At 53.4% G+C, this 20514-nt stretch overlaps 7 protein-coding genes across 7 annotated transcripts; 1 reads left to right on the top strand and 6 right to left on the bottom strand.

Moving 5' to 3' along the window:
- Positions 1-38: 38 nt before the first annotated feature.
- NCS54_00250400 (AP complex subunit sigma) lies at positions 39-631 on the top strand (the record flags this gene model as incomplete). The annotated part of the gene is made up of 2 exons (XM_053148102.1): positions 39-172; positions 232-631. The coding sequence occupies exons 1-2, from the start codon at positions 141-143 to the stop codon at positions 629-631; spliced, it is 432 nt and encodes a 143-aa protein (XP_053004077.1). The 5' UTR covers positions 39-140.
- A 2184-nt stretch (positions 632-2815) lies between these two features.
- On the bottom strand, positions 2816-3817 carry NCS54_00250300 (Hypothetical protein; the record flags this gene model as incomplete). The annotated part of the gene is made up of 2 exons (XM_053148101.1): positions 2816-3679; positions 3794-3817. The coding sequence occupies 2 exons, from the start codon at positions 3815-3817 to the stop codon at positions 2816-2818; spliced, it is 888 nt and encodes a 295-aa protein (XP_053004076.1).
- A 729-nt stretch (positions 3818-4546) lies between these two features.
- Positions 4547-7751, bottom strand: NCS54_00250200 (Hypothetical protein; the record flags this gene model as incomplete). Its single annotated transcript, XM_053148100.1, has 4 exons — positions 4547-4755; positions 4809-7106; positions 7160-7356; positions 7414-7751. 4 exons carry the CDS (start codon positions 7749-7751, stop codon positions 4547-4549), a joined length of 3042 nt encoding a protein of 1013 aa, XP_053004075.1.
- A 1496-nt stretch (positions 7752-9247) lies between these two features.
- On the bottom strand, positions 9248-11081 carry NCS54_00250100 (Solute carrier family 40 protein; the record flags this gene model as incomplete). Its single annotated transcript, XM_053148099.1, has 6 exons — positions 9248-9544; positions 9604-10134; positions 10182-10339; positions 10385-10424; positions 10474-10643; positions 10694-11081. 6 exons carry the CDS (start codon positions 11079-11081, stop codon positions 9248-9250), a joined length of 1584 nt encoding a protein of 527 aa, XP_053004074.1.
- A 1183-nt stretch (positions 11082-12264) lies between these two features.
- NCS54_00250000 (Hypothetical protein) lies at positions 12265-12891 on the bottom strand (the record flags this gene model as incomplete). Its single annotated transcript, XM_053148098.1, has 4 exons — positions 12265-12380; positions 12437-12535; positions 12587-12782; positions 12838-12891. The coding sequence occupies 4 exons, from the start codon at positions 12889-12891 to the stop codon at positions 12265-12267; spliced, it is 465 nt and encodes a 154-aa protein (XP_053004073.1).
- Positions 12892-14215: 1324 nt separating this feature from the next.
- On the bottom strand, positions 14216-17128 carry NCS54_00249900 (J domain-containing protein; the record flags this gene model as incomplete). Its single annotated transcript, XM_053148097.1, has 3 exons — positions 14216-15936; positions 15992-16987; positions 17041-17128. 3 exons carry the CDS (start codon positions 17126-17128, stop codon positions 14216-14218), a joined length of 2805 nt encoding a protein of 934 aa, XP_053004072.1.
- Positions 17129-19222: 2094 nt separating this feature from the next.
- On the bottom strand, positions 19223-19846 carry NCS54_00249800 (CUE domain-containing protein; the record flags this gene model as incomplete). Its single annotated transcript, XM_053148096.1, has 2 exons — positions 19223-19516; positions 19577-19846. 2 exons carry the CDS (start codon positions 19844-19846, stop codon positions 19223-19225), a joined length of 564 nt encoding a protein of 187 aa, XP_053004071.1.
- Positions 19847-20514: the final 668 nt, after the last annotated feature.

Here is a 20514-nt window from a genome sequence, read left to right as displayed (position 1 = left end):
CCGTCGCCTCTGCAGCCTCCTATCCTTCGCGCTCCAACGTCCAACTCCATCGGTTCCGGCGCATCCATCCCGCTATCACGAGCCTCACCTCCCGAACCGCATTCCTCCTTGATCGAGCTTCAGCCTCGCCCATCTCCACGATGCTCTCCTTTATCCTCATCCAGAACCGACAGTGAGTTTACCACCAGCCCCAATCCCCATGACCAGCACACGTTGCTGACCTCCTTCCAGGGGCAAGACCCGTCTAGCCAAGTGGTACGCCCCTTTCAGCGACGAGCAAAAGATCAAGCTCAAGGGCGAGGTGCACCGCCTCGTGGCGCCGCGCGACCAAAAGTACCAGTCCAACTTTGTCGAGTTCCGCAACAACAAGATCGTCTACCGCCGCTACGCCGGCCTCTTCTTCTGCGCCTGCGTCGACACAAACGACAACGAGCTCGCCTACCTCGAGGCCATCCACTTCTTCGTCGAGGTCCTCGACGCCTTCTTCGGCAACGTCTGCGAGCTCGACCTCGTCTTCAACTTTTACAAGGTCTACGCTATCCTCGACGAGGTGTTTTTGGCTGGCGAGATTGAGGAGACGAGCAAACAGGTTGTGCTCACGCGGTTGGAGCATCTGGACAAGCTAGAATAAGAACGAGGTGGATAGTTTTGGTGCGGAAGGAGACGATAATGACCGGAAACTCGGTCGTGATACCCCTTCAACCTGAAGCAGGGAGTTTTTGTACATCACCGGGTGGCAGACAGGAGTCTTGGCGTTGGAGGAATAATTCATCATCTCGTTAATATACCACCGAGAGTAACTTTTGACTAACTCAGTTTCTGCTTCCTTTCACTTTCGTAATCACATTACTCTTGTCGACCAAGCATGGCCACCTCCCATTCATATCCGCCCTCATGAGTATCACTCCCTCCCCTGAATCAACACGACGGGTCTGATTCAGCTTCCTCACCGCAGTGGGCGATCTCTCCATCGTCGGCCGTCACCGTGGTCCCAGTCAACGAACTCGAATCAAGCGATGTATCGGTGCCGACACTAGGAAGCGAATCGTCGAGGTCTGAGACTGGGCTCAAAGACGGGAACAAGGTCGGAGAGCGCATATCCGGGGTGTTGTTCTCGAGATAGTACCAGAGGATTTCGAACTTGCCCACCGGCATGGACTTTTGTCGTTTCGGTGCCGGCTCCTCTGACTCCTTTGGCTCTGACTCCTTTGGCTCTGGCACCTCCAGCTCCTCGTCTGGCGTTTCAATTCTGGGAATTGGGATGTCCCTCGTGGGCCAGTTCTTCAAAGCCCACGCCAACCGGGCCCTCTCTTCTTCACCATCTTCGTATTCCTCCCTCTTTCTGACTCTCCCACTGCCATTACTATGTCCCGAGCTCTTGGCATGGTTAGTACTAAAACTCAAAAGTCAAGTTAGCCAGCCTACCTTGGGTTTGTGCCATGTGTTGGCAGAGTCATCCCACTGTTCACACCGAGTTGCTTCTCGGTCAGACTCTTGACTTTTCGATGTCGGCTTCTCGCTGTTAGACTGGGCAGTGTAGACTTGCTTCGAGTCCATGGTGATCGTTGATGCGAGGTTGATGAGATCGGGGCGTCGTCGAGAACCTGGAGAAGGACTGGGCCGGATGTATATAATGTGCATGGGGGGGCTTGGGGGCACGCAGAGTATGGTATGCCGGCTTGAAGTTATATATAGGTATGATGAAGGGAAAGCTGAGAAGAGTTGCCTGGGACGTTGTATGCTGAAACTGCACTCCCTGTGATGACTTCAACTTGTTGAAGGAGGGGGAGGAAGGAGGAGAGAGCTGACTTCAAACTGGGCCATTCGATGGCCCCTTTATATATACGATGCGAGTCCCAAAATGGGATATTTCATTTTCATCTTGTCCTCACTTTCTTGACGGCGAGGGGCAGAGCTCACTGATATACTGCCAAATAAGGCGACGACGGTTCGCCATCAAATTACTCTTGACCGGCCGGCCATCACTGACAGCAATCAAGAAGACGCATCACTGTCTGAATAGGGCAATATAGCAATCAAACAATGATTCATTATGCTTCTAGCGGTGGCATTCAGTGCCGGGTGCCTCTGTGGGTGCCTCTTCTTTCTCGTTTGTACTCTCGTTTTCATGGTCTATACACTTTTCGTGTAAACTGCATGGCTGCCAAGATCATGAATGTGCCGAGTCTTTAATGCGGAAAGTTGTCATTAGCTATACTTTGGTATATACATCAACAATAGTAGCTCTTCCTAGCAAGCTCCTTGCCCGTGACTGCTTTGCGTACCTCTACGGATTCAACATCATGATTCTGGATCCGCCTCAAGCTCACTGCCAAACAGTCGAAATGCCAGCACTGAAAGGCATGGATGTGATGTTGAATCACGGGATGACGCTGGTTACACAAAGTCTTCGCATCACATGCAATCCACCACTTCGTCACGTTTCTCTTTCGAAGTGTCATTTCCCATTCGCTTTGTAGCCGATCAGGGGACATTGTCCCGCCATATCTGACATGTATCATAAAAGTCGCGTCCGAAACGTCCACGCATTATGAATTTTGTGACTCAGAACCAAGACAGATCCGTTCATGTTGAAAAGATCCCAGCACCTTGGGTGTCACCATGATCATGCTGTTCCCAACCCTCTGGTTAAGGTTCCTCACTCAAATGAAGCCAAGACACACTTAAGTTTGACCCTAGACACTCAATTCTGCTTAAACAGAACTTGACTTGGAAAAGAATCAATAATCTCTTCGAAACAAAACAAAACTCCATGGTGTCATACAAAATTCAACAAGAAACAACACATCCTGCGTTACCGCTTCTTCAACGCCGCAAACCTCCTCTCCAGATCTCCGATATCTGGGATCGATCCCTCAGGCTCCTTCCGCGGCGCCGCGTCGGCCTTCTTGCTCGGTTTCAGCTCCACAGATCCCAGCGTCACCTTGGGATGCACGTTATCAGTCGTCATCCGGGGTGGCGTCACCGTCAGTGGGCTGGTAGGGCCCCCGCCGCTGAGCTTCTTGACCGGTGTGTTTAGGACTGGATCCTTGGGTTCTGCTGCCAGAGGCGCCTCGAGGATCTTTTGCTTCTGTCCACCCGAAGGCTTGTCTTCGTCGTCTGCTGCTTCGTCGTCGTCGTCGAGGAGCTCTGGGGGTGGCGAGACCGTCTCCCGCTTGGGCCAGTCAACGCCGTAAGCCTTGGCAATCTCCTCTAGGTACCCAACCACAAGCTCCTCCCGAGGGGGCGTGACGCTCAGCTTCTTGACTACCTTCTCGTTGACCTTGCCTTCTGTGTTCTCCGTGGCCGACATGACATACTCCTTGCCGTACTTTTCAGCCAGCAGCGTCCTCACCGTTCCAAGCTCTTTGATCTCTGTCTTGGGCGCCGCGTAGATCAGACTCTGGATAGCCTCCTCCAGTCCTGGATCGACCGTGTGTCCCTCCATAAGCCCCGCGCGCGCAAGCAGTAGTTCGCAGTAAAGCTCGAGCATCTCGTGTAGCTCGCTGGTGATGTCGGATCGGATGATATTCTCGACGCGGATGCGGGCCGAGTCGATCTTGCCTGCCTCGAGGAGCTGGGCCATGGCCCTCCGCTGGGTCTTGCCGAGCTGTTCATCTCGCTGCTGGACCATGCGGAGGCGCGCGATGGTGAGTTTGAGCTGGACCTTGAGCTTGGTCTGCGACGATGGGTGTCAACATCGGTACCTCGTCGCTGGGCGGCTGTCGCATCATGACAATGGATCCATGGCGGGGAAACGTCCATGTGGGGTGGCTTAGGGAGGGGGACTCACCAACAAAGAGGCACCAGGCGCCATGATGAACGAATAGGACGAAAAGAAGAGAGGAACTGGAGAGAGATTGGGTTACAAGAGAAAGAGGGTATGTAGCGTAGGGGCGGGTATAAAGTAGAGAGAGCTGGAGAGTGTGGAGGGGGAAGAACTGGAGCCTGGAACTTACACATGTGCCCAGCCCAACTGTGTCTAGCGCAGGCTCCAGCTAGGTATGAGCTCATTCCCGTCGTCTCGGCCCCACCAAAGCTTCATCCAACGCCTCGACCATGGACTATCACAGGCAGCCTCATAACTCACATAACAGCCGCCATACAAGACGCGTCACCTTGTTCGTAGACCTCATTTTTTTTTTTTTTTTTTACAAATCACGGCTTCTTCTGTCATTATTAAGCCCCAAAAACATGGGGAGCCTGCCCAGTCAGTCTATCTTTGTTGGAGCAGCTTGTCAACTGGCTTCCACACCCTAGGTAGCCAAGCCCATCCCATCCCAAATTGTACACGTCTCTCCGTGCCTACACAAAGCCATGATATGTATAACCTGCCCGTCCCAGGGGCTGTCGCACAGCTCCAGATAACCTCGAAACCGAGGTCCTTCATCGCCATAAAACGCCGTGTCCCGATCCCACAGCCGCGGGTTGCCTGCTTGCTCGCACACCTGCTGCTCCTGTAGCAAATATTTCAAAAAATGGCGTCGTAGTTCGTACACTCCCTCTCTACCGGGGACTTGCAGTCATTGCTGGAATCTGCATCCTTCTACTCCATGTCGGCGTCCTCTGCAACTGGCGCCACACCGTCAATTGCCTCTCCCGAGAAGACCTGCTTGCCTTCGTATGTCACGCGGCGCCATCCGCACGCCTCCTTGTCGTCCTTGATCCACTCCATTGTCGGGAAGTAGTGGTCGTTCTTCTTCATCGTAATCACCCACGGCACGCAGTCAAATGTGACTGCCTTGAGTCGGAAGTCTATATCCTTGTTAGCTTGTTCATCCTTCTTATTTCATCAGGGGTTTACTCACAGGTGTTGTCGGGGATCTCCCGCGTCGCGGCGATGAACGAGTCCAGATCAGGCGTCGAGGTGCCATTGACATGTGTGATAAAGTTGGTCGGGGCAAGACCGTACTGGTAGGCCGGCGAGCCGCGAATCCTACTTGATACGTAGACCTCGCTGTGCAGCTTGCTGATTTGCTGTCGAACAGCCTGGTGAGGCCTGTGCAGGATGGCACCGCAGAATGAGACCGCATGGTCCGTCTCCACGTCATCCGCCGCGACGGTAGGCAGCTGGAGATTCATCTCCTCACACTCGCGAACGATGACAGCGTCGAGGACTTCGTGCGAGTACATGACATCAAAGTCAGAGATGGTTGTGCACATCTTGCCGTTCAGGGTCAAAACAATGTCTCCCTCGAGCAGTGAAACTGGGTGGTTGACACGCTCAAAGGCCCGCTTGCTAACCATGAACAGCTGGTGGTGAGATCGGTTGGCCTGGGTCACCTTCTTGATCCATTCGTTGGACACGCCCATGACAGATGCCTGAGACATCTGAATCGATCTAAATTCGACCGAGAGAACGCGAAGCTGGGGGGTGATGCCCTTCTGGATCGACTCCACAACGGGGAGGAGAGTCTTGGTGCCTAGACCAAGGTAGTACTCCTCATCCCGTTGAGAGCATGGCGACCGCTCGCCCAGATATGATAGCCACAGAGCCTGGACCGTGCCGTCAGGGGCCACAAGCACACCACTGTTGCAAGACGAGCCCAAGTTGCTGTCAATCGTAATGGCATCAACGTTGACGGCACGGTATCGGGGAGCCCCCGAGTTGGCAGGGATGGCCACCGCTGTGATCTCAGTGACATTGGTAGAACCATGCACAACGCGGCCGATTCTGTTATAGCCAAGGAAGTAGGTCTTGGCACCCTGGGTAAGAACTTCGTTGCTCAGTCGTGCGCTCTTGACGGGCGCGTCAACCAGCGAAGTATCGTACTGAATAATGGCATAATTCTGGAGAGGATGGAGGAAAACCACCTTGCCGTCCACGATGATGGAATCGGCGATGGTCACGGTGATGTCGCACAGATCGTAGGGAACAATGGCTCTGGAAATCAAGACCAAACCCTTCTCAGCATCAATGACCAGACCCATGCCCCAGCGTCGGTTCTTGGGGAAGCCATCGAGCTTCACAGGCATGGTACAGTTGATATGCACAAAGCTGCGAATAAGATCCGCGATACCAGGGTGAGGCATATGATCCAGCTCGATGAAGGAGGCTGATCGACGGACAGGGGGTACAGGAGGCAGAGGGTCTCCCAGGTCGGTAAAATCCCAGACGCCTGTCTCATCGTTGCGAACTGCCAGCTTCATCTTGGAGGCCCAGTGGCGATCAATGTAGACAACAGTCGTGTTGAGGGTGTGCAGGTCACGTAGATGCTTGTAAGTGACCACCACCCTGGCGCGGTCAGGGATACCCTTCATCACTTCGATGAATGTCTTCAGATCCGGCACCTTCTTGTGATCAACAGTCTGAACGATCCAGCCATTGTCAGCATTGTCGAATCGGAAGGACCCAGCAGACTCGCAGACGAAGACGCCCTTGACGGCGACAGCATAGAGTCGAGCCTGCTGGTAAGAGAGGTCATGGAAACTGGCACCCGCTACAGAGACGAATCGGTCAGGGGTGATGCTGTGAAGATCGCCAACCTGGATATCCACCTCCACATCCTGCCCACCGCGCTGAAGATGGAGCTTGATGGTCTCGCCAACGTTGGAATCCAAGATATCATCCAGTCGGATAAACTGGCTGATGAGCTCACCGTTGACCTTGATGAGAACATCACCCTCTTCAATCTTGCCATCCGAGGGGCCCTGGGGGAGGACGATCTCGGCCACAAGCATGTTGGTCACGGTCGGGAACTCCTTGCGCATCGCCGCCTCCCACTCGGGGCTCAGACCCAGCCTACGGCACTCGTCGAACGGCTTGAGAAGGAACTGGCACTGGATATCACCACGGGTGACGGGCTTGCCAGCTTGGATACACTGAAGCGCCCGCAGAGGTCGGTCCAGGGGGAGGAAGTAATCGGTGGAAGCGCCATCAGATCGACCGCCAGCCTGTAGGGCGACTGCGCTGCCATCTTTGTTGACGACTGGACTGCCTGAACTTCCTCCACTGGCGGCGGCGTTGGCCTGGTAGTAACACGTGTTGAAATCGCTGTAGCCCTCGCCGTATTCGGGCGCGTTTCGATCGAGACGGCTGATGACACCTGACAGGATACTGAGCTTTTCTCCAGCATCGTTACCAACGACTCGAATCTCGGTGCCAACTACAGATGGACGTCAGCGTGTCTCGTGACCAACTTTTCTCGCCACAGCTTACCTTTGGCGAGGTCTGGTCGCAATTCTAAGCCATCGACATGCATGTACTTGATCGCCTTGGGATCGTATCGTAGAATGCCAAAGTCGTGAACGGGATCGCGGTAGACGGGGTAACAGTCGACCTCTTCGTGGTTGTCGAAGACCAGGTGGCCCCAGAAAGGACCCGCGCCGACAACATGGCGGTTGGTCAAGATATATCTATGGATGCATGTCAGCTTCGTCCCTGTCGCGTCATGACAACAATACGCCGCTCACCCTCGTTCAGAGTCAACAACATATCCTGTAGCCTCGCTGGTCAAGGAAGGGTCGGTATCGAAGGAGCACGTCTGGCAAAAGCGAATCGAGACGACGTTGCGAACCACCTTCTGGATGGTGTCCTGCCATTCACCAAGACTCCCTGGTGTTCCAATATACATAGCGGCGTGGGGATGAAGGTCGTCGGTGAGGTCGGAGTGGTCGTCGAATTCAACAATATCGGGTGTGTTGTCATCAGGCGAGAGCTTTCCGTTGACTGCTCTCTTGGCCGGGGGGACCTGGTCGGGCGAACCCGGGGCCTTCCTCTTGGCCCTTGCCGAGGCCGCGGCGCCGTTCATGACGAAAGGCCTCTTGAGATCACGACGGGAGACGAGACGGCGGCCGCGAGCAAAAGCACGGCACTGAGGACGGGATTCGAGGGCTCGAAAGGGGACGGGGACGGGGTGTCGAGATGTTCGGCCTGAGCCGCAGACGGGGCGCAGGGCCAAGGGTCTCAGTGACAGGGTCGGGATCCGGCGCGAGAAAGGGCGACAGCGCATCCAGAGCAAGCTGGGAAGCGCAGATGGGGAGGAGAGGAAATGGTGGAAATAAGAAAAAAAAAGGATTGAGGATGGGGGTTTAGCAGCGCATGTGATGGAAGACCAGGCTGAGATCTGGGGAAAAAATATGATGCATGTCTTTTGCCTTGGCTGCTAACAGTGGCAGTGGGTGTGGATCAGGAGGATTATTCAGGCTGCATGGCTGCTGCTGTTGCTACGCTACGTACCTTGAGGTGCCTACCTACGTAAGAGCCAGGTCCCTAGGTGTGTGTGGTGGACGGGAGGGACTGGAAATGGCGAGTTCACAAGAGTCATATTCTGCTTCTGCTTCTGCAACTATTCACACACACAATAAGAAAAGTAACAGAGCATCAGTCCATCCGAGGATCCGAGGCACTATGCTATTGTCCTCGTACGAGTCCTTCTGACAACCAATATGCACGTAGCTTGCAGCTCACAAAGAACGCCGCCTTCCCAACTTTTTATGTCCGCCTCCCACTAGCTCCGCCGCCCTCGCTGCAGAGCCCACTACACTACAGGGGAAATGACACCCAGAGCCCGCTAGACCAGGCGCTAACCCCAGCACACCTCTGCCGGGCCCTGGCCTAAGAACCAGAGCCCGCCAACAAGGTTGTGCCTTATGTAAGGCAACGCCATCGTGCATATGCACTCACCCATTCCCCGACCGCCCAGAGGGTGTGGACGTCTCAGCCAACCAACTTCAACACCAACAGAGGCATGACCAGTCACTCGGGGCCTGAGAGGGTGGGCGATTGAGACCTTTGTCCCGCTTTTCAAGTTCGCATTTCTCTTTTATCAAGGTTCAAACAGGTGAGGTTGAGGCGCTTGTGCTCATGTATGTCTCATCCAAGCTCTATCACGCTTCTATAATGCAACGCTTCGACTTTTAAATGCTGCACCTGACCCTCCAAGGACCGTTGAAGGGGACAAGATGTACGAATATCACGGTTAACCAAACCTGCACTTTTCCATCCAGACCGCCGTTCGTGATGCTGTGCCATCCCATGCGGCCGAGACTGCGGCATCGACAGAGCTCGCTCCTCGATCCACGGGACCATGTCGTGCATGCATCCAAGACAACAGTTGCCGTCCGAGACACGGAAATAAACGTGGATGACTTCCGCGCCACAGAATCCCGAAGCATCGCGACTTCGTTGCACCGCCTCCCGATTCCAGGTGACCCTCAACACGTCTCGTGCCATGACTACCAGGGGTATATCCTGGATAGCTTGCTGTTATGTCTGTCACGGAAGATATCGTACCAAGGGTCTCCCTCAAATCCCTTCGCGTCGTCTCCGCGGCATTGTCTCGAACAAGGCGTCCATCGATGCTTGCTGCTTCTCTGGGGACATGCATGCCGGCCAGTGGATGAGATGTCCCCGTCTCTTCCTCACAAACCTGCTGTACAGGGCCCAGGCGCAAAAGACTGCTGCGACGCTGAGTGCCGTCGGCTTGTGGAACTGGTCAGGAGACGAGAAGATGATTGTCGACGTGTACGAGCACATTTCGAACAGGTTCTGCCAGCTAGCTTCCACAGCAGAAAAAGCTCCCCGATTCTCTGCTTCAACCTCCTATATCGGCCGAAAGTCAGCGATCTTTGCGATATGATGCATTCAAGGACCAAACTGACCTCCTGAATTATGATCTGAGCTGACAGATCAAACCCCCATAGTCCTACTCGACTAAGCATCGAGCCACATACAAGACCAAGAGTTGATATAAGGACGTTGTCTGTGTACCTCCAGAAGATGGAGATACCGATGGCCAAGCAGCCCAACTGCCAGCTTGAAAACCAGAGACCGGCACGAACAGGGCCAATCTTGGTCATCAACCACGGTCCGATCCAGGTGGCCAAGACCTCGAATGCCACCGAGACTGTCCTTGCAACGGCAATTTGCGTCGGAGTGTAGCCACTCGATAGTAGATAAGTCACCATGACACCGCCGAAAGACAAGACTGTGCAGTATAGAAGTGCCCCTGCGAAGGAAGGGATAAAGACTGGGTGCTTGAAGTAGAGGCGCAGGTCTTGATAGGACTTCTTGACAGCCTTCCTCAATAACGTCCATGGTCCTTGGGTAGGCTGTTGGGAATTCTCGTCATTGTGTGTTGCGATTGCGGGTATCGTCTTTGGATGCTGTAGCTCCGGTACTTGATGGTATACCTGATTGGATGAGCATATGATCTTGTTTGTATGTTAAGTTGGCTTACTCGGGCAATAGTAATGTACTCCACAATGACAGAGGTGCAGTTCATCCCCAGGTTGACAAAGATGGCCGTTTCCGTAGATATTCCATCCATGATACCGATGAAGAACGGCCCAAGAAGTTTGCAAATAAGATCAATGCGTCTCATCTGGGAGTTCATGGCTATCAACAAATTAGATGATGTTTGACAGGACTAAAACAACTTACTTCGAAGTGCTGTAGTGTCCGAGTGTGCAACGACGACGACCTAGAGGGCGGTTAGGAATTGGCCTCGATTGTTCGTCATTGTCACATACCCAGTCTCTCTCGACTGACACCAGGTTCATGATGGCGGCCAGTTTCTCGATGCAAGCCATGAGGACTAGCAACGCCAAGAGGCCAGTCCGTAGCCCATCAGAAAGGCTCTGGACTCTGCTCAGGACGAGGAAGATGGCACACGAAGTAGCGACAGCGAGCCGTTGCGAAACTAGCGACTCAGTATACTTAGTTCGAGCCAATGGCTGCTTTGTGACATACCAATTGACAGCCTCACCGTCTTGAGACGGTCTTCGCGGTCAATGTACTGGCCAACCCACGATGACAGCGCTATTGCAGCGGCGCCGCGCGCCAAGGCGTAGACTGAAAGCGGCATCAACGTCCCGGGGAAGATGGAGGCGAGATAGAGGACGCTGCCAAACTCAAAGACACGCGAGTTCCACGTCGAGAGGGTGTGCGAGACATAGAGCCGGTGAGCGCTGTGGCTGACCGTCCAGCTAACGTCCTGATTATTGGACACATCGTTGCTACTGCTATCGCCGTGATGAGATGATGGGTTCAATGATGAAGCGTTGCTGGGTGGTGATGCTGAAGATGAGCCAAGTAGAGGTGTGGTTTCTTGGTCGCCGACACCGGCGGGTGTGGCCATGGCTTTATTGGCCTGGTACATGTCGAGCAAAAGAATTGTCGCAAAATTGATTTCCAATTAACAAAGCATGACTATAGAAGGAAGCGACAAAACTATCACAGATGGCATCTAGAAAGAAAGAAAAATGTTTGACCTTGGTTGAGGTTTCATCAAGGTAAAGTTGTTTGTCGCCTGATTCCTTCCCTTCGGCTTCTCTGGTTGCCGGCCCCATCACATTTTAGTCCCCTCCATTATCAGGTCCCTGTCACTCAACATCGGAATCACTCCCGACACTTCGACATTACCCCATGAGGCAATGTTGGTATGGAACGAAGCAGTCAGGAAAGCACATATGTACCATTATGGTCCTAATTGCTAGGGAAGAAATACTGAAAGCTTTTAGACAAGTCAATGGGTCAAGTTGAAGGAGTTGAGGCTCTAAGTGAGACATCAATCATAGAGGCCAAGAATGGGAATACTTGAACGTGTATGAGGAATCTTGACATTCTACAAAATATTAGGACAAAACAGAATATTAACGACAATGCGAATCAGAGTTAAACATGGCAAAAAAATGTTTGCCATCTCCTTAAGCACCAAACGTGGGTTCTTGTCAACTAAGCCCTTGTTGGTTGTTGGCCTACCCTTGACCAACAAAGACAAAACAAACCCAAACCCAACAAACCGGGCTTGGTCGAGAAAAGAAATCAAAAGTGATGATGGACTCTTCTTTTGAAATTCCACAAGCGTACTTGTCCCTCTTGGTTGTCTTGACTACGTATTCTTATGCCTTGTATGTACTATAATCTGGCCAAACCTATTTCGAGAGTCTAAAACTCCTCCTTCAACAACCTAGAGGAAGATAGTTTTTTTTTTTCTTTTGAAGATGGTAACAGTCAGTATTTGGAGCACATCCTATCACGTCTCACAAAATCTCACTCGCTGATTTAACGGGCTGTTTGCATTTCACCTGGCTGTGTGACTAGATCCGAATACTCCCATCCTGATCAGGACCACTACTTCTGCACCTCCAGCGCCGTTCAGTTCCAATACTCGATGACCATGCTTGCATGCCGAGAGATGTGACAATAAAACCAGAAATAGCAAAATAGATAGAATCATCATCGGCTGCACATTCCTTCTCCCCCTCCATTCCCATGTATGCCAGTGGCATCACGATCTTCGTTTTTGGGTCGAGGTGACTCTAGACCTGGCCATGGCCAGAGTCGGCGTTGAAGCCGGACTCCTCCTTGACGTGGGAGTCCTCAAGCTCGGCAGCCTCGGCCTTGATGGCCTTAGCGGCACGCTCAGGAGTCTCGGCTATGGCATGGTCAGCATTGTAATGTTTGGCAGAAGAAGAGAAGTTGGTAACATACTGTTGCTTCGCTTGCGAGAGCCGGACTTCTTGGTGCTGCCATAGGTGCCATCATCATCGTCCTCGGACTCAACCTTCTTGTTGGCCTTGCGCTTGCGGGCTGGGAAGGGTAGTTAGATTTAGCCAAGTCGCGATGAAGCAAGACACTTACGAGTAGCCTTCTTGACAGGAACTCCGGCGGCATCGCCATCCTGCTGCTGCTGTCTGAGAGCGTCGATTCTCTTGTTGACAGCAGTCCACTGGTTCTGGAGGGACTTGACAGTGCGGCCGGGCATCTGGACCTCGGACCAGTTGATGCCCTTGCCCTCGGGCTTCAGCTGCATGATGATTCGAAGAAGAAACTCGTTCTGTAACACGTTTGAGTTAGACCAAGATGGGATAACAACGGCTTCAGCACGTTACCTTGGCCTCTTCGGTCCAGGCGTTAGCCTTGCCAGTGGGGGTTCCCTCGGACATGATGAACGTTGGTGAGGATCGAAGATAGATAGTGTGGTTGTGTGGGCACGTTGCTTCTTTGCTCAAGCAACGGACAGTTTGCTACTGAAAGATGGTCAAGACGGCGTCAGCTCAAGGGTAAAGGTGCAAATGAAGAAGGGAAACACGGCGGAGGGGAAGTTGCTCTCTCACCTTGGTAGAGATAGAGGCAGAGTCGAGGGTGAATTCTGCCAAGCGAACTGTGAGACCGATACTCTTTTGCGAGTCAGTAGAGAGCGACGAGTGAATGAAAGGTAGAGAGTAAGAAGTAAAGCACACACCGAAGAGATGGTACTGTTGTGGTGTGGTGAAGAGGAGAGAAGTGAAGAGAAGGGGAGAGCGAGTGCGAGTTGAGGGTGAAGGAGAGTGAAGACTTCCCCGCTCTGCTCACAAAGAGGAGGGGAATTTCGAGGTAGAGAGAGCACTGCACTGAGCCAGCACTGGCGCCTAGTCAAGTCCAATTGACCCAGGAGTCAAACAAAGGGCATTGACAGGCGAACGGGTTCCAGTGCGATGAGTTGTTTGAAAGGAGCAAACAAACTTACTGCTAGAACAGTATTAATAACTTTAGTATTTCTCTAGATTGGGGAGGTGTTGCGAGAAGCGAGGGATGTGGCGTGGTGAGCGAGTGTCAAAGAGAGTGTGTGGGGGATGAGAGAGTGTGGTGCAGGTCCGAGAAGCTATTCCCACGCCCAGCCGACCTATATGTCTCGAGCTCATTTTCAGGGCAGTGAATCATTTCCTCTCAAAAGAAACACGACTATAAGTTAATGACACTCACACATGAATTTTCATACGCTACTCAACCAGTAACTATTCCTACACAGTTGGACCACAAAAGTCCTTCCGGTCCATTACCATCTTGTCTATTTCTATGCGCTGTTCATACCATCGTATACACGTCCCGGAGCCTCATCTCCGTGAACCACGCCCTACCTACTCTGGAGACCGCCGTAGAAGCTGTCCAGTATTAGTAAGGGCGAAAACGCCTTCAATGCCAAACCGCCATCGCCAAGCTGCTACTAAAGATAAGCCATAACCAGGATCAACCGGATCGCTCGCTCCCATGTGCCACACGTTAGCCTCGAGCTTGTGTTGTTATCTTCCTGCCCAGATCCAGAACCAAGCTCCCATCGCCGGATTTCCCCAGATATACCAGGAAACCATCTCTCCATCGGGGCATTCATGCTCTCTCCGTCCGTTATAGACAGCATCCCATCTTGTCATCCCATATTGAAGTATAACGACACAGTAGACAGTGCGCCCCCCGTTCGCTGCCAACTCCACAAATGCAAAACCAAATCGCTTACTTCATCCTCATACGAAACGCCATGAACTCTCGGAATCGATGCTCGTGCTCTTCACACGCTGCGCTCCAGCGTCTCCGAACGTCCATGTCCTGCTCCAGCCAGTTGTAGTACTCCTGAACATCTGCATCGCCGCGGGCCTCTAGGAACGAGTATCCCTTCTCTTCTCTAGTACGCGCAATGTGCGCCTTTCGCGTGGCAAAATGGTCTACCACCTGGCTGTTGAAAGTATCCCAAAGTCGCATGTAGTTTTCGAAATCTTTGACGTACTTCTCCCAAGACGCCACATTCGGCTGGGCTCCATTAACTGCTGGGAGTTGAGGAGCAACAGGGGGTGATGGGAACCTCAAAGGATGAACCTTGGGAAGCTTGATGGAAACATCAGCTGAAGCCTTGCTCTCGAAAGGCAAGTTGTCCTTCATATCTGCAAAGGACTTCAGTCCCGAGCTCTGAGGGGCGAATGGAGCCACGTTTCGCAGGTCGGCGAAGCTAGCCCGGAACTCCTCACTATCCTCCGATCCCACATTGTTAGGGTTCACTGGTTTTCTCGGGATCTCTATCGGCTTGTCCTTGCCGTTCACGTTGTCCACATTGCCAGGTCGCCACTCAGGTCTGGAGGGCTCAACATTGATGTTTCGAGGGCCGTTGAATGCCGGAGCTGTTCCCACTGCAGGCACTGGTTCAGCGGGTTGCGATGGCTGGGCCACCGGTGGCTTGGGCTGGGGTGAAGGCGTAGTCGGGGCTGGTTGTGGTGTTGGGATCTTGGGGGGTCGAGGTGGTGGGACAGAGGTCGAAGCAGGAGGGCTGTCGATGTCCATGGCCTGAGGGCTCTCAACGACAGGGGGCTCCTGACCCTTTCGTCCACGCCATTCGAACACCTCTTCATCACTGCTGCTATCGTCGACTAGTGCTGAGTGGCTCGGTTTCTTGGAAGCTTTGGGCTTCTTCGAGCTTGCTCGGTTAGATCGAGTCGGGGACACCGACTTGGACTGAGATGGCTGCGGAACAAACGTCTGTGGGCCAAACTTGTCACTCCATCCTTCAGGGTTGAACGCCGACTCGGGCTTGCCAGATTCCGGCCTCTCTGACTCGGATGGAACACTGGAAGTATCTGTACGGTTAAGGGTTGGGCGCTTCTTCGGCGACCGACGACCTCCTCTGCCTGCCTGAGATCGAGGCTTCGTTGGGCTACCTTGCTCTGCTCCACCAGCGTTAAACTGCCAACCAGTCGCATCCTCATCCTCGGCGAAGCTCGTGTTGATATCGTCGGTGCTGCTTCTCGCGAAGCGGCTAGGGTCAGGGGATGTTTGCGCGAAAGTATCGTCGTTGACGGGGAAACTGAAGCTATTGAAGTTGGTCTTGTTAGCACGATTCGACGTACGGGGGTGATCTGAGTTCCTGTATTGATGCTTCGTCTTCTTGGTTGAGCTTCCAATCCCAGCGTTATTGATAAGCTTGTCCAAAAATTCGACCTGATGACGCTCAAAGGGGGTCAACTGTTGAGGAGAATCGTGTCTTCCACTGGGAGACGGGTTGAAAGAACTAGTGCCTGAGTCATAAGGGCATGCGTCGTATTGATGAATGCCCGCCAGACCTGGCTCAAAACCATGATTTCCCCGACACTTGCTGGATCTTGGTGAAAAAGGAAGGTGGTTGTACTTGGTAGAAGATGGTTCGTCATACATTGATGGTCCGCCAGCGTTGCTTTGTGATTGAGATGCTGTCAAGGCGTAAGCAAGTCTGGCATTCAAGATAAGTTCATCAGTAACACGTACGGTTTCCGTCTGTAGGCACATTGGGGGTTTGGTCGGGAGTTGGAGTAGCATTCTTGAAGCCGCTGCGAGTCTTCTTCAAAGGAGCTTTGGGTCGGTCTGCGGGATCTTTAGGGAGCGGCTGTTCAGGGCCCTTGAAGCCCGCCGTAGCATCTCCAGCCTTTCCGCCCTTGGGCGCACTGGCACTACGTTGTCGGTTGAATGCCTCGTTATCAGAGGACTCATCGCGGTTCGTGGTGTCTCGGGTGCTCTTGGCTCGGTTCAGGGGGATGCCGTCAAAGGGATTCGTCTTCTCGCCACCATGTGACGTGTATGGAGTGCTTTGCCGAGGATCTGCCCAGTTGTCTCGGTCTCTGAACTGGCTTAGAGGATCTGGCATCGCAGTAGGAGGTGGTCTCGCGGGAGGTGGGGGAGCTTCTTGAGGAGGCTCTTGCGGAAAGGTTTGCGCATATCGCTCCGATGCTGATCTTGAGTTGTAGTTACTGCTAGCCACTGGTGGCTCATCGCCCATGGCTGAACGAGGATGGAATCCCGTCTTCCTAGCACCAAATGAGGCTTCGGCGCGCTGTCTGGCAGACTCAGTCCGTGGAGGAGGGGGTGGGGGAGTAGGCCGGGGTTGATCGCTCGTCTTGGCCGACGGGCCCTTGCGCATGTTCTCGAATGCCCGGGCAGCATTCTTCTTTGCTTCGGTCTCCGACTGCTTCGCGGTAGGAGGGACGCCTGAAGCAAAACGGGTTTGCCACCTCTGGGCACCTGATGGAGTCGCTCTCGGGGTTCCGTTGTTACGTCGGGGTGGTGGCGGATACTGGGCACTGACATTCGCCCACGGGTTTCCCTTAACACCCGATGCGCCTGGGTATCTGTTGCGAGTTCGCGATGCATCATACTTGGCTTTTTGGTCGGGATCGGAGAGAATCTCGTGCGCCGATTGAATTACTTGGAACTGGGTGTTGACCTCCTCTTCTCGCCCAGGATTGCGATCTGGGTGGTACTTTAGTGCTGTGCCGCGAGTTAGTTGACGCAAACGATTCAGATCCCAGTTGGAACGGTACCAAGTTTCCGATATTGCTTTCTAATATCCGCGGCGTCTGCCGTCGGGGGCAGCTCTAGGTCTGCATAGTAGTCTCGGGGTGTGCCCATCGCAACGGGCTCTCGTGCGCTGCCAACAGGTTGCTGAAGTCGGTTATGCGATGGCTAAGAGATCACACTAGCGCAGAATGAAAGATCAACTCCTAGTTTGTCTTAGGATCGGCATGAAGGTTCGTGTCAGATCGATTTGCTCTGCTCCTCGGATAGGCGAGAGGGTGTTGGTGTTTTCGTTTCGGTCCGTTCGCTATGCGTGAATCGTCTCAGATACTGTAGACCCCGATGCGGGTTGCGCTCGGATTAAACAGACCCCGGATGAAAGCAGGTTTGCCTCGTGCAGGTGCAAACCGTGTGAAGCGCTGTCTTGAAGGCTGATGTCAGCTCAGGAATTGCCAAGCCAGCGGAGGGGCTGAAGTGAAGCGGCGAGGACGATGCAGGATCAGGATCTTGAAACCAGGAAACGTCAGGGAAGCATCCTGAGCTGCGCAACATGGTTGTCCAGCCAGGAGCCGGGTCGGGTTTGACAATATTCAAAGACCTCGGAACGAATGGTGCACTGCAGGGCCGTTTGGCTGTGTCCTCTTCCACCCGAGTTCCATTCTCGACATGGGGCTGCACAGATCCAGATTGGGGAGAGAGATGGTTGGCAGCTGATCCACGGAAGCGGCATACTTACCAGAATGACGTCAAATCTTGGCCGTGAGGCAGGCTTCTGGGGACTGAGCGAAGCTGCAGAGAGGGAGCGGCGAAGGATGATGAAAGGAAGTCGAGGCGAATAGTAGAGCGCTCAAGGGAGGTGACGCAGCAAAAGTGCAGAGAAGGTCGAGAGAAGAGAGCAGCTGGCGCGCGCCAGAGGTGATCAGAGGTCAGGTACCTTTTAGCGATGGATGGAGGTTGATGGTGGGTGCCAGGTGTGCGGGAGGACGGTACTTCAAGGTACTTTGTTCCCCGAAGATTCTCGATGTACCACCCAGGGCCGCGTCGAGGGGCTGTGGCTCAGCTCTGGTGTGGCCTCCCAGCGCTTTCTTGGGCTTTGGGTCCGCTATACAGACCCGCACAGACGGATGCCAAAGGGTCTATCGGGTCGGTGCTTTGGAATTCGGAGGAACCAGGTTATTCACTGACGTTGGAGCCTTTGGGCGCAGATTTGTTCCAGGCCAAAGTACTCTGGGTGCAGGGTCTTGGGCGTAAAAGAAAACAAAACATGTGGCGGGGCAGTTTGTACCGGCCACGGCAACGGGGTGATGAAAGAAATCCCCGGAACCCCACTTCGGGCTGGAATGGCAGACAACAACAATTGTGAGTGCCACCAAAAGTCCTCATGGACCACCAGGTGCAATCAATTAGGATTGGATATTTTGTATGATGGATAGTAGATGTTATACAATGGTAGTAAATACCGGTTAAGCTCACTCAACTACTAATTATCCACACTATGATGCGACGATGTATGATGGCTTGGTCTATAAGCTTAATAGACCCGAGTAAAGTGAATGTCGCACCTTCGCGTGCATCATTTCGCATTTCTCTAGACGCAAGAGATACAATCTTAGGCTTGGAGGCCGTACGTGGTGCACAAGTGACCCCATCATGAGAGCACTGCCACAAGTGCACTCATGACAAAGCCACATCAGCACCGCCACGCCCGACCCGGGTTGACATCAGAGGCTTGAGGGTGCCCATCTCTGTCTGCATGGGACCTCGGTCGAGCAACACCAGAATTCAGGGCCATCGGAACCGGTGTGGCACTGAAGGCCTCTTCTGAAGCTGTGGAACGTGTAGCGGCCATAGTATCTTTTTGCTGACAGTATCTATCCAAAGGGGGAGAAGAGCTTGTATACACAACAGCGGAACCGGGTTGCGCATGTGATCAACCCAACCACGGGTGTTGGTGCACTACCTGGCCAGCATCTCCGCAGATCTTGGACTCGATTCTCAGTTAACCTCGTCTCGAAGGGTCCTATGACATACAGGATATGGAGAGATTGCGCTAGTATCGTGAAGGCCTCACTACGCAAGACGGACCAAAAAGGGCTCGTAATCGCACTCCTCCAATGGCACGCGATCACACCAACAACGTTGCAAATTCTCGCTGGATTATCTGCCCGGTAAATTTACTCCATCTCATTATTTCTCTCCGCCTCAGCTTCACTGGCCCGCCTTCTCCGCCGCCATCTTGGCCTCCATCTTCCTCCGCGCCGCGAGGATCATCTCGTCCCGCCGGCGCTGCAGCGAAGCCTGGCGCTCGTCCCGGTTCGAGCTCCAGCCCTTGCCCTGAGCATCCTGCTCGCTGGACGGCGCGGTGTCCAGCTTGCTCTTCAGATTGTACCGCGTGATCAGGTCGGGCTGCGCCGGCTTCTCCGGTTGTCGGGGCGCCGTTGCTGCGCTGGCGCTGCCGGCGGATTGACCGGGAGGAGGCGGTGGTTGGAAGGTGATCGGGGGCTGGAGGGACAGTTCTTGTTAGAAAAACGGCCTGTGTTGGAGCTGAAGTCTTCAACATACCGTGTCTAATCGGCCAGCCAAGATGCGCTCCGTGGTGTTCTGGATATTTCCTCCGTTTCGTTGCAGATCCCAAAGAATACTCCGTCTATCCGCCTGGGGAAACATCTGCTGTATCCTCTCCACGGCGACCTCTCTTGACCTCATAAACGCCTCGGGGGAGCGCGTAGCTTGAGGTGGCGATGGGCCTCCGAAGAACAGATATCGTATTATCAGACCCGAGACCACTAGGATCGCCAGAAAGTACGGCAACGAGATCTGATCGTCCGCCATGGCTGTATCGTATGCGGAGCCGTCCACGAAAGGCACGTGAGCCGTACTGCGGTAATCGACGAAGTGATGCGGATATCTGCAAGGGCGGCTAAGATGGCAGTTCGTGGAGGTGAGGGAAGTGAAGGGTAGATTCACATGGAAGCTAATGAGCTGCCAGCGTGGGTCGATGGTATGGATCTAACGTTGTGGTTACGCCAACAAGGATGACCAGGGATGGGGCGCCCAAAGTGCTCCCTTTTGGAGAAGCCAATGGCGGGGAAACTTCGGCTAATTCCCCAACCTCAGTTGTTTCAAAGGAACACTCGCGTCACAGAACTCAAACTCACAACTTGTGTTACGCTTTAAAGTCATTAATTGTAGATGGTATGAGCGCAAGGTATTCCAGGTCGATGTGGATGAGCTTTAAGCCTCCAACTGTATCCAACAAATCAAGCTGAAAATAGTGCACAAGGGTGATAGTGCGTCCCCAAATAAGCATCCGATCCCTCATCTCACAGATGAATCAATCACTCCAGGGACACGCCCAATGCAACTCCCGCGATCATTGGAAGGACACACATGCTTTGCAGAAACCGGGAGGCATCCTTTATTGAGCGCCCACACACCGGTGAAAAGCCATCAACTTCAAGAGACTAGATCGTCTCATTACTGACAGTACCAAAAGACCC

The sequence above is a fragment of the Fusarium falciforme genome, chromosome 2 (assembly GCF_026873545.1).
Source record: "Fusarium falciforme chromosome 2, complete sequence".
NCBI lineage: Eukaryota > Fungi > Ascomycota > Sordariomycetes > Hypocreales > Nectriaceae > Fusarium > Fusarium falciforme.
The sequence above is the reverse complement of the archived record's forward strand: the minus strand, read 5'-3'. Positions and strand labels throughout refer to the sequence as shown.